Below are 11,981 nucleotides of genomic sequence, written 5' to 3'. Positions count from 1 at the left end.
GCGCGCTTGGGCGGGGAGGCGCGGCTGGCCGGCGGCAGCAGGGCAGCTGCGGCGCCTCTCGGGACGCGGTGCTCGGCGGCGGCGGTCGCCGGGGGCGAGCGGCAGCTCCGGCAGCCTGCAGGGTGAGCAGCTGGGTTTGCTTGGGGTCTGCGAGCGCAGCGGTTTGAAATCAAGCTTTCCAGGCTTCCCTGTAAAGGTCTCTGCAGGCGTCGCTTACGGCTGCGGCGAATAAACTTCAGCTTTGACAGTATCGTTGTTAGGAAGATAGTGGTCACAAAGCACCGCCTCTACGGCCCGGTTGCCACAAAGAGGAGGGTTTTCAGATCATTATATTGTGTTTTATTTAACAAAGTAGAACACAGTAACAAAGAAAAGTTGTTTTAATCGAGGTTACGTTTAGTTTTTAGGATCCCATCATGCTCTTTAAAGAATTTATTATCCAGTAACAAGGTGTAACATGAAGAAGTCATGATCAGAATTGAAACCAGACTGTGACAGACATCACACAGAGCCAGAGAAGGTCAGCACTTTATAAATAAGCTTGATGAGTGTTTTTTCTGTGATAATTATTACAGCCAAGCCATTAAAAGGTTTCAATCGTTAGGTAAAGATACATAATTGAGAGTATGGGAACATACATTTAAGTGGCTTATTGAATCCGGAGACTGAAGATGGATGTTCAAAATACATTTAAAAATATAGTTCTAGGTGCATTTACAGTAACAGTGGGTTTAGTCATCTTGTTTTATAAGTGAGTTCTCAAAGCATTCATCCTGGTTTACTGCAAAGCTGAAAATAGTTGCTTGATCAGAAAAAAAAAGATATATGAGCTAAAAATGGCATATAAGCTGCTGACTAACTATGCACATATTAAAGCTTTAAAATTTCCAGCAATTGGTTCCAGATTGGTTTAAATTGTATCTCCCTTTGTGTCATATGTGAAAGTTCTTCATTTGGTACTCAGCAATAAAAAAAATATGGTATATCTTTTCATCAATTTTTAAGTAAAAAAAAAATTTATAAGATTTATACTGTGATGTCTTCTATATCAATATGATAGTTATAGGAAGAAGACTTATAAGTCTAGCTTCTTGAAAGATAGTATTTTTTTTTTCTATCTTGGAGCCACTTTCTGACATTAAATAATTTAGAAGTGATTATATTGTTGCTGATGTGTCAGATTTAGCTTTTGTGCAGGGAGAAAAGCCCTATGAACATCAGGAAAAACTACTGGTGTTCTTGTTAGCTCAACGTTGTTCAATAGCATGTAATTTGTGAGCAGGAACTACTAGCTAAATATAGCAATAAAAACATGAAACTAGCAGCTAAAATTTTGGTATTGTTTTAGAGCTAAGTAGGAAAACTTGATCTACTGCAACCACTACGAATTCTTTACAAGTACTGTATACACAACAGAAAGATAATCTGACTTTGGAGAGGTTTTGAAGCTAGTATAAAATTGCCAAATGTTCACCTGATGATATAAAGTTCACTTGATAGTTTATCAGACACAGTCTTTTGATGACCCAGTTCTGCTAATGCTGCTGCTCTTTCTCTCCCGTCTTTCTGGTATATTATGATTATGTAACTTATCACAATATGCTTCCTAATGTTCTTCAGAACCTTGAACTTCCTGTTACTGCTTTTTTTTTTATATTTAAAGCATGTCCAAATAATTATTTTCAAATGACATCTTTTTGTCAATTTGGAGTTAACAAATATATACAGAAATGTGGGTTTGTTATAATGATATAAAGTAATGTCAGAAGAGATAGCAAAAATACTAGCAAAATATATTCCTTAATTTGTCTTATCAAAAATTACCTCCAGAAACAGATTTCAGCATTTAAGGAAAATTTCATTTCTCTCTACATGACATACACTGTTTGCATGGTTTGATCATTTCATATTTCATGAAATTTAAGGTTTGTTATCTCAATGTTGTCATTGTTTTCTTTGATGATTTCCGCTGCTGTCTTGGTTAACAACTTGGAATGATGATGAGGAACTACAAGCCCACACTCCTGGTTCTTTCAGTCCTTGAAAATGATCTCTTGTTGTCTGGTTATTTTATCGTTTAGTGTACTGTCAATGTTGTATATTCAGGCAGATTTATTTTTGTTTTTACACAAAGAGCTACACTGAGAAAATATGCAGGATATAATTGAGTTACATCATGTGTGTTTATATGTGTGTATACATACATATGTATTTTTTAACTTAATATTTCCTTAACAGAATTGATTGAACAATCTCTGTTATTCAGTCATTCAGATTATCTGATACCTGCTGTAAGCAAACACAGACAGCCTCTAAAATTTGCACCTGCATGTTTGCAAGTATAATTATTTGTTGACAGTGTTACTCCCAAGGCTAAGGGCAAGAATTGATTGAAGCCTTGCAAGATGATTAGAGATACCTGTTTACTGTCTAAGTACTGTGCTTAGGTACTTAACAAGCACATATACAGTGCCTAGCAAAATGGGAACATGATCTCAATTGAATTCTGTAGTTCAGTCATAGGAGCCCTTTCTGAAATGTTGTGTTTGTTCAGAAATATTCCTTGTTCACTTTTCTCATCCCTTAGGAAATTCTCCTCTCTATTCCTAACAGCCTACTTGGCTGTTAATGCCTACCCATAAAAACTGTTTCTTAACATGGTTCCTTACAGCACGTCGGTATCTAGTCTGTCTGCTCCAGGGTGGCAACAGCAGAAGTAGCGGCAACTGGAGTTGGAAGTGGCAGGAGACTTGATGGGTTTATGCTTGTAGTCCCAAATGCCAGTTCTGGCACACCTCCCACTGATGCCTTTAGTATTATTGTTACAATTGGTATTATTGGTGGTGATACTCCCCTTGCATGAAGGTTAATAACTTCCTTCTCCTTGTTGTTTAAAACCAGAAAAAGTTGGCACTGAACTGCATCTCTGAGAGTGTCTGTTTAAAAAAATGCTCTTACTTTAATCTTGCTATAGAATGAAAGATACAGGCAGAGTTATTCATCTTGTAAAGAAATAGAAATATCTACATCTTGGACTATGTTTCATAAATCAATTGCAAAAATCAGCATAAGTTACTAATGCCCACCTTCAGCAGACCACTCATTCTTGTGCTGCCATTTTTAAGTGGCAGGTTGCAGTATGACTCTCTCTCGTGAAGCAAGTTCACCAGTAGTGCTAAGGACTTTTAAAAAGTTAAATGCTGATCTCAAGAAAATGAGAATAACTTCTTATGCAAACATTCTTGCAGCAAATTATATATTCTATTTGTGGTGTGACTCAGTAAGCTTTTTTTTTAACACTTGCCTAGTATAACTATTGATTATGGCTTAACCTGTTTTCAATATGCTAAAAAAACTTAGGCCAAATATATAACTGTACAGGAAGTGAAAGCAGAGGTAGTGATGATTTTCTTTAAAATTTTGCATAATACTAAATTGATTATTACACATATGATGACAGTTTTTTTCATACCTTTGGCCTTATTTAGATTAAAAGGTCAGAAAGGAAGGCTCCAACACAGATCTTTGACATCAAGGACTAGATTTTTTGGAATATATGACTGAAGTAATGAATTCTACAACTGCAGTGAATAGATGTTTATGTGGATAAGTGTTTCACCAACCAGCTGAACCTCTGTCTTTCATCTGCTTCCATCTTGATTATGCTTTTTTTCTTTCATTTCTCCATTTTTCTCCCATGATCCCTCACCTCCTCCATAGTCTGTTTTTTCTGCTTATGTAGAACCATCTCCAGCTATTTCTGACCTTTAATGGATTAAACCCCAATTTTAATTCCCTGTGCTAGCAGAAAATAAATAACTAAAAATTCATGTGACGTCCTACCAGGCGACACCATACTTTTTTAATTCTTCAGAGAATTTTTTTGAAAGTCAGCATCAGGAACCTGCAGATTCCTAGTGTGATTATTTATAGTGAACTGTCATCATAGCAAAAGTTGAAAAATAAGAGATATATTGGTATATATACRCTACTTTTGATAGGATTCAGACAACATTCCCAGACTAAATTAGAAGGTCAAGTGTGATTTATTTTCCCTCTTAGTAAATAAAGGATGTTAGTGAAATATGAAAAAATGTGTCATTCAGAAATCTTGATAACTAAATAACTTTTATGATCTGTTGCTTTTATTACCATCTGCAACAAAAGCTGACAGAAAATAACAAACACACAGTGTACTGGTTGTGATAATTAAGATATAGAAGCCTTATCATCAAGCTTTTATGCTATCAACAAATTTACTTTTAATCTTGCCTCTTACATTCAGCCTAATAACTTCTGGTTACTCTGAAGATYTGGGATATGAGATTATACTGCAGTCTTTTAAAATGCCTTAGAGAAGGGCATCAAGCAGAAAGGGGCACCTTCTTGTGTTTCAATCTAGACTTCTTCCAAGTTTTCAGAGCAACAGACTTCCATTTTGGACAACTGTTCAACACTGTAACTGTCATGATGCTTTCAGAATTCAACCTTAATTTCCCCTTAAGTTTATTTCTTTGTTCTTATTCACAATGATTAAAAGGGTTTAGTTAGTTCACTATCTATGTTGCCTGCAATTTTCAAAAATTAATAAACTATCAACATTTTCCACTTACTACTCATTTCTTACTTCTTTATGTTATCTTCAAGAATCATGTCCAGACCAACCATCTGATTTATTTTCATTGATCTTTAAAATATATATATAGTTCTGGGTGTTTAAAGTAACATGCTAGAACTGCACAAACTAGTCCATGTGCATTCACAGCACTACTACATGGAAAGCTGATTTTTACCTCGCTTGTCTGTGTTGCGGTGTTTCTTTGTATTCAGATCAGGATGGCTCTTTTAGTAGCCATATCTTGTTGCAGGTAATTTGCGGCATTGTGAGTGTTTGTAGAACAACTACAAGAATGATGAATAGCATCTAGCTTCAGCTAGAATCCTAGTTTTCGTTTCCAAAAGATATATACACAAGCTCCTAGCCCTCATGACTGTGAAAAAAAGGTTGAAAAGATACTTTGGGTGTTCAGAAACAAGAAACCGAACCATTAATGCATTATCATTGAAGTAAGTTAGGAATATTGTAGTTAGAAGCCATTCCCAAGTTGTTGAGTCTTGTCTTAATGTCAGTCCCTGCCTAATTTTGCATGCTACCCACCACTCAGGACACTTACATTTATCCTTACATTTTATAGCACCTCACTGTTTCTAAGTAAGCTTTTGCTGTGAATTTTTAAAGGTAGTCTGAAGGTAATCATTCCAAATGTTCTGATGAATAAGTCTTCTTAACTTGCATGGGACACAGATTAATTCACAAAGATAATGTTTAGTACTCTTTGCAGAAGTTTATTGTTAATTTTATAACTCTTCAGGTGCAGAAATATTTGGAAAAGTATCTTCTTGATTTTTTTTTAATGATTTTTGTTTTCAATATTTATTCAGTTTCTCCACTGGAGACAGATTAATCTATCAGCATAATTTTGACAAGACTAACTTTTTTCTGTTCAAATCAATTCTAGTTTTTTATTTTAGCTTTTCCAATACATCTGTCTTATAAATTTCTATAAATAGCTGTCGACTCAATATTTGATTTGCATTTTATGTCCAGCAGGTTTGCAGATGGGTCAGGGACTCTGGAGAGTTGCTAGGAACCAGCAACTGCAACACCAAGGATATAGTGGACAAGGCTATCTTACCAGAGAACATGGTAGGAGAATAGCTACTAACAATGTTTCCAATACAAGCCATCGCAAACAAGCCCAAGGAGGCATTGACATCTACCATCTGTTGAAGACAAGAAAATCTAAAGAACAAGAAGGATTCATTAACCTGGAGATGCTGCCCCCAGAGCTTAGTTTTACCATTTTGTCATATCTGAATGCAACTGATCTCTGTCTGGCTTCGTGCGTCTGGCAGGATCTTGCTAATGATGAGCTTCTCTGGCAAGGGTAAGCAAATAATATAAAATCACCTGAATACAGTAAAAATAATTATTAAATTTAAAGTTTGTCTCAATATGTGTTTTGTTACTGTAATATTTAAAAAAAGGTTTCCTAAGTTAATTGAGATTTGACATAGGAAAAACATGAGTACAGTTTAAAAATGTATTATTCTGCATTTCTAATTACTAACAAGTGTTAGTGGAAATTACAATGTACACAACTGTGCTTAGTATAAGTACATGTGTCTGTTACTACAAACCGGTTGTTGGATGTATCACAAAGAAAAACAAGGGTTTGTCTTCACTTTTGTATTAGCTCAAAGCACAGCTCAAATGTTTCCCTTATTACTTCTCTGAACCTCAGACAAATATCTAGCTTGAGCAAGTGAACCTATTCAGCTGAAGCTCCAGCTAAAAAGGGTTGGGAATTCAGCTACTTTCTGTTGCTTATTATCTTGCGGTCTGCTTGTTTTCACTCAGACTAGGCCAACTCAAATAGAAGTTAATACATATGTAGATAGTTTGAGCTAATGCTGAAATTAGGAAAGTTCTTGTAGGTCACAAATATTTCCAAAGACATTTTCATTATCTGTGTGCCTCATCTCTTAAAATGGATTGAAATTTTAAATCTGGTAKCTAAACTCACCAAAAGCATTAACAAGGAAAAGGATAAATGTAGTTAAACAGGAGTATCATGCTGAAGTAGTAAAAGATATAAATTATAGTCAATAAGAATGGAAAGAGCTGAAAGGAGTTCAGAAAGAAGTCSAGGAACAGTAAAGGAATGTTCTATCAAATAAAATAATATAAGATTTAAATTTAATTAAAATATTGTTTTCTTTGGTGTTTCATACCGCTAGGAGAAAGTCATATGAAACCATATTTATCTTTAGACTAGATGGTCAGCAGAATTCTTGTCTTCTTTCACAACATAGTTTTATCCCTTAACTAACTTAAGGGACAGTAGTATTACTACAATACTCAGGTAGTTGTTCCAGGTCCTGTTTCTTTCCCTTCGTTATGCTCTACAACTCTTCCTTCCCTCATCTTATTCTTTGCCCCTCTGCATTTGAATTAAGCAGCTTCCCTTCCTTTCATGCTGCGTGAATTCCAGGATTAGGATACCACAATTATAACAACTTAGCCACAATTCTTCTGTTGTTGGGGACTGTTATTTTGGTAGGAAATAGAAACTCTAGTGAAGGTCCTGCTAAGTTCCTCAGTTTATGTACGCCAAATATCTTGGTAGTTTGGTAGATATGCATTGTAGTGTGCTGATTTCTTGGTAGCAAAACAACTGCAAATACAATAAACTCCCTGCACCAAAGCATGGAGGAACTAGAGCTTCTTAATTAAGCAATTATATGCAGTATATATTTTTAACATGCTTTTAAAAAATGTATATTTTCCTCAAAGTTTCCTGGGGGGAAAAAAAGTTTCTTGGGAAATAGCTCAATCATTTTCAGTGAAACCTTCCTAAAAATGCAGTTCAAGGCACTGCTTGAAAAGGCTGCTTGAAAAACTTCAGCCTAAGTAGATTAAGGTGGACAAAGTTAAAAATTACAAAAAACAGGCTCTTGCTGTGGAAAATGTTGATAATCTTTTCTATACGCATGGCTATCTGTTATTTGTTTTAAAAGTTCTTGTACAGGAAGCTTCAACATTTTAAATAAAAGTGCATTGACACTAAAATTAACCTAATTCTCACCCTCCATTTCCAGTCTTTCTCTGTAAAAGGTTTAAAAGCTGTGGTCTCAAGTCCTGACTTTATTGTTTATGAACTTATTTGAGGCTTATGTGCTTGAATATAACTTAAAGTTTATGTATTTGATGTTTGTCAGGATATGACAAGGATATGTTTGGTAATGAAAATCTGTCCTGATTTAGCAAATTTATAAATCTGAAAAATCTGAATGTACATAATATCTGTAGACATTTTAGTCTTTAATATTTCATATGTATTGAATATGTTTGAGCTTAATGAAATAATTATTGAAATAATGGAAAATATAGATGAAATATATGTGGAGAGTTGGGGCTGGAACAAATGACCTGGACTGGTAAAGGCTGGGAAAAGGACAGCTGGAAAGCAGTGAGTTAATGGTGTAATTTGGTGCAGATATAGCTTCCCACTCACTGCACAGTTGGAGCACAAGAAAAGAAACACAAATTTTTAATCTATCATACTGCTGCGGGAGAACAACTTGTCACTGTGACCCAGTATTCAGTTACTAGAAGTGCCAGAAGTCTCAGCTGTTGTCTGGGTGTTATTATGATGCCACCTGCTGGGATATTTTTTGAGATTGCACTCAAATACACCAAAACCTGAATGAGAAGAAAATAATAAACATATAATTAAAGACTTTAACAACAAACATGCAGAAGGCTAAGGAACTAAGTGTTACAAGCAACCTATTTCTGACTTTTCATAATGTTTAAGTATTTAGCTTTGCAGTGCTATTAACATTTTGTTTGTGTAAAATAGGTGAAATATAGAAAAGAATTTTGATATTAGGCTTAATTCTATTTTTATAGGTTGTGCAAATCCACTTGGGGTCACTGTTCTATATACAATAAGAATCCACCTCTAGGATTTTCTTTTAGAAAATTGTATATGCAGCTAGATGAGGGCAGTCTCACCTTTAATGCCAACCCTGATGAGGTAAGTGAACTGTTGCTGACAGTAATAAATAATTAAAATGACTGTGATTTTGTTTAATAATTATATAGAAGCCAAGTTTTAATAGATGTTTGTTTTACTGCAGGACTGGTAAATACTAAATTACAGCCCTATCCTGGTCTTTTTTGCCTATGGTATCTTTGCACATCATTTACATGGCTTGCCTCGTAAGCACTCTGCACAGCAGTCTGACCTATGGATGCCAGAAATTCATAACCACATATTGACAAAGCAACAAGGGGCAGATCCTGCTGAAGACACAGTGGTCAATTTAGAAAGGATTAAAATATGCTCACATAAATTAAAATACCAAAATGCTACTTTAAAGTATTGGTTTGATCCTGCCTCAGTTGACTTAAGTAAAGCAGGATGAAGTATAAAGAAACACCAATTAATTCTATAACTATTAGGTTATCTTGTAAAGCATTTTTTAAATATTTCCACTGTCAATGTGCAAAATATTGTCTATGCTAATGTAATCAAAGCAAATGCCAAAAAAAGCAAATATACACACACACAATTAGTATTATTAAAAATATGTACTATTGAACTGGCCTACATAGTAGTCTGATTTGATTTTTTTTGGATGTTTGTTCTGCATAAACATAATACCTCTTCATAGTATATAACACCATATATTTATTTCCAAAAAAATCCCATATAGAACTAAAAGGTTTCTATGTATTAATTCATGTAACTAACTGGAAAAGTCAGTTTCTGCTTTCTCTCTGTCACTTATCAAAGAAGAAAAAAATTTGACAGTAGACAATTATTGCCTGGGAGATAAGCAGCTAAAGCCAAAGTGATGAATGGAATCTTACATGTACAAAATCAGACCCCTCCTTTTTCAAGTTTGCTAGGAGAAGATAGTACACAGTACTGAACAAAAATAAGTATTAACTTCCTACATATACACAAGGAAGTGGTAATTGAATAAATCCAAAATAGGAAAAGGATTAAGAGGCATGGAAAGATATATTTCTGGAGCCAGTAGTTCATATTGCTGATATGATACAGAAAACGAACTTGTGACTGCAGGGTGAAATAAATGAAGCAATTATATGAATCATTACAATAATGTGACTTTGTTTATACTCTTGACTCTTGCTTTATCTCATGTTTTGCTTGATAAAGAGACCCACTACTCTTATTATTAATCACAAAATACAGTTTTTGGTAATTTCTCTGGTATAGTGCTGCCTTGTACTGCAATACACTGTCAGTAGTTTGCCACTCAAGAGTGATTAGCATTGATTTCCAATAGGATTTTAGTGAATTTAGTATTAAATGTGAACGTTATTTTTAAAAGAATTCAAGATGAGCAAATTAGAGCTATAGAGTAGCCTAAATTAGGTATTAAATCTGTTATGCTGCATTTGCTTCTCCTGGGTTCATTTTGGTTATGCTGTAACAATGGAAGTATGAACAGTGTGCTTCAGGCCTAGCGAGAGGCTGGAATACCAGGGTATCTCCTAAGGGCTTCTGTTCCTCTCTCCCTGTGGAGCACCATAGCCTGGCAGGAATCATTCAGGGCCTGAATTTAAGGAGAATTCACAAATACCATTGCTTTTCTTGTTTACAACTGTGATGTTGGCAGAATTATTATTATAAGGACACTGTGACTGGAATATATGATATGACATTCCACTATGACAAATTGTGTCTCCGAATTTCCTGCCAAACTCTGCTTTACATTTGATAACAGACCTGATCAAAATACTATAAAAGTAAGAATACTTACAGCCACAGGAGCAAGATTCTCCAAAGGACACCGCCCATGTCATGAAAATGGGTAACCAGGCTCCACAGCACCAGCTCCAGAGCTAGCGGTGGCTCACGGGGTAGGGGAGAGCATCTACACACTTTGTGGTAGGATTCTCTGGTTAGCCATTGTTGTGTGCATGGCATTGTGATATCTGCTGTAATTTAATGTCTTGGTTGTGTGCATGAGCTTGCATAATTCATAGYAGGTGCTCACATCCTGATGAAAGGATATGCCTAATCACATTATGTATAATTTGAAAAAACATCCAGTGCATGTTTGGTTTCTGATTTGGAGCTCTTTTTTTCATATGACAGCACCATTGTAGCCAAGATTTGAGGGGGGTGGGGGCTGTAGTTGTAGTATCAAGACTTGAATATGAAAATTATTTGTGTGTAATCTGCCTACATGGTCTCAGCTGTATTTTATTCTAGTGTATTGTGTATGTGAAGTGTTTATCATGCAGTGCTCATTCTCTATCACATAGGCTTATGACTCAGAGTTTGTAAGCAACCGTAAGTTATTTCCAACTGTTTTGTATGCTGTTTCTGACTCCCTATAAAATATACTTCAAGTTTATTACATGGGGTTATGTTATGACTTATAATTGGAATTGAAGGTGGAATAGATAATACATTTGTCAAGAAAGGAGATCTAATTTCTGTTTCATTCCTAATGATAGCAGTTCTAACCAATTCTGTTTAATAGCATTTATTTTTATGGATCTAGTGAAATTTGGACTGCACTGAAACTCTCAGACTTTAATGAGATCAGGATTTTCTTCACATAATATACTRATTTAATAAAATACAGCAAGCAGAGACATGCTTATACTAAGCCTGGTTTTCCACTTTCCTAATTGTCTCATCAATTACCTTAGTTTTTGTCAGGGAGGTGAGTTTTCTGTCCTTTTCTTGGTTATAAATGAATTTTTAGAGACTTACATAAAGAAACCTTAACTGGCTTTTAATTATGGATGGTCTGCAGATGGTAGAATATTTACTGTGCTGTGTATTTCTAACCAGATTTTTGTAGAAGGTCAACAGCTTGTGACATAAATAGAAAACTTACCTTTTTCTGTAGAGAACAAGCAGAGTTTGAGATGCATTGATTTATTTCTCCTAAGACTATTAAAAGTATGTGTATGTGGGAGGGAGAAGGAATTGTTCCGTGTGATTTATGTAAAAAGTGGGAATGGATCAGACAGCTGAATCCTTCAGAAAACTCTACATTTAAATCAGATAACATTAATCTTGTAAATTATCAGTTCTGTAAGCTGCGTAACGTGAAAAGTATTTCTGCATTTAAAAGATTCCGTCACAAGTGTGTACTCACAGAATCACAGAATGGTTGAGGTTGGAAGGGACCTCTGGAAATCATCTAGTCCATCCCCCCTGCTCAAGCAGGGTCACCTAGAGCACCTTGCACAGGATCGTGTCCAGGCGGGTTTTGAATATCGCCAGAGAAGGAGACTCCACAACTTCTCTGGGCAACCTGTTCCAGTGCTCTGTCACCCTCACAGTGAAAAAGTATTTCCTCATGTTCGGATGGAACTGTCTGTGTTTCAGTTTGTGCCCGTTGCCTCGCGTCCTGTCGCT

At 35.5% G+C, this 11,981-nt stretch overlaps 1 protein-coding gene across 3 annotated transcripts; it reads left to right on the top strand.

The window, feature by feature from the left end:
- Window positions 1-34: 34 nt before the first annotated feature.
- Window positions 35-11,542, top strand: FBXO8 (F-box protein 8). Of its 3 annotated transcripts, none has more exons than XM_026067219.1 (4): window positions 35-122; window positions 5,609-5,948; window positions 8,477-8,603; window positions 8,689-11,542. In XM_026067219.1, exons 2-4 carry the CDS (start codon window positions 5,620-5,622, stop codon window positions 8,713-8,715), a joined length of 483 nt encoding a protein of 160 aa, XP_025923004.1. In that variant the 5' UTR covers window positions 35-122; window positions 5,609-5,619; the 3' UTR covers window positions 8,716-11,542. The 3 variants fall into 3 exon arrangements, with proteins under 3 accessions (XP_025923004.1, XP_025923005.1, XP_025923006.1); XM_026067220.1 differs by having other exon boundaries at window positions 48-122; window positions 5,612-5,948; XM_026067221.1 differs by lacking the exon at window positions 35-122 and adding an exon at window positions 401-520 and having other exon boundaries at window positions 8,707-11,542.
- The last annotated feature ends 439 nt before the right edge of the window (window positions 11,543-11,981 follow it).

Source organism: Apteryx rowi, unplaced genomic scaffold (genome assembly GCF_003343035.1).
Source record: "Apteryx rowi isolate R43461 unplaced genomic scaffold, aptRow1 scaffold_255, whole genome shotgun sequence".
Classification (NCBI taxonomy): Eukaryota; Metazoa; Chordata; class Aves; order Apterygiformes; family Apterygidae; genus Apteryx; species Apteryx rowi.
The sequence above is the reverse complement of the archived record's forward strand: the minus strand, read 5'-3'. Positions and strand labels throughout refer to the sequence as shown.

Coding starts and splice junctions, on each gene's coding strand:
- FBXO8 (XM_026067219.1), top strand. CDS start 5,620: ATGGGTCAGGGACTCTGGAGAGTTGCTAGGAACCAGCAACTGCAACAC. Junction 5,949..8,476: donor GATGAGCTTCTCTGGCAAGG/GTAAGCAAATAA, acceptor CTATTTTTATAG/GTTGTGCAAATCCACTTGGG. Junction 8,604..8,688: donor TTAATGCCAACCCTGATGAG/GTAAGTGAACTG, acceptor AAGTTTTAATAG/ATGTTTGTTTTACTGCAGGA.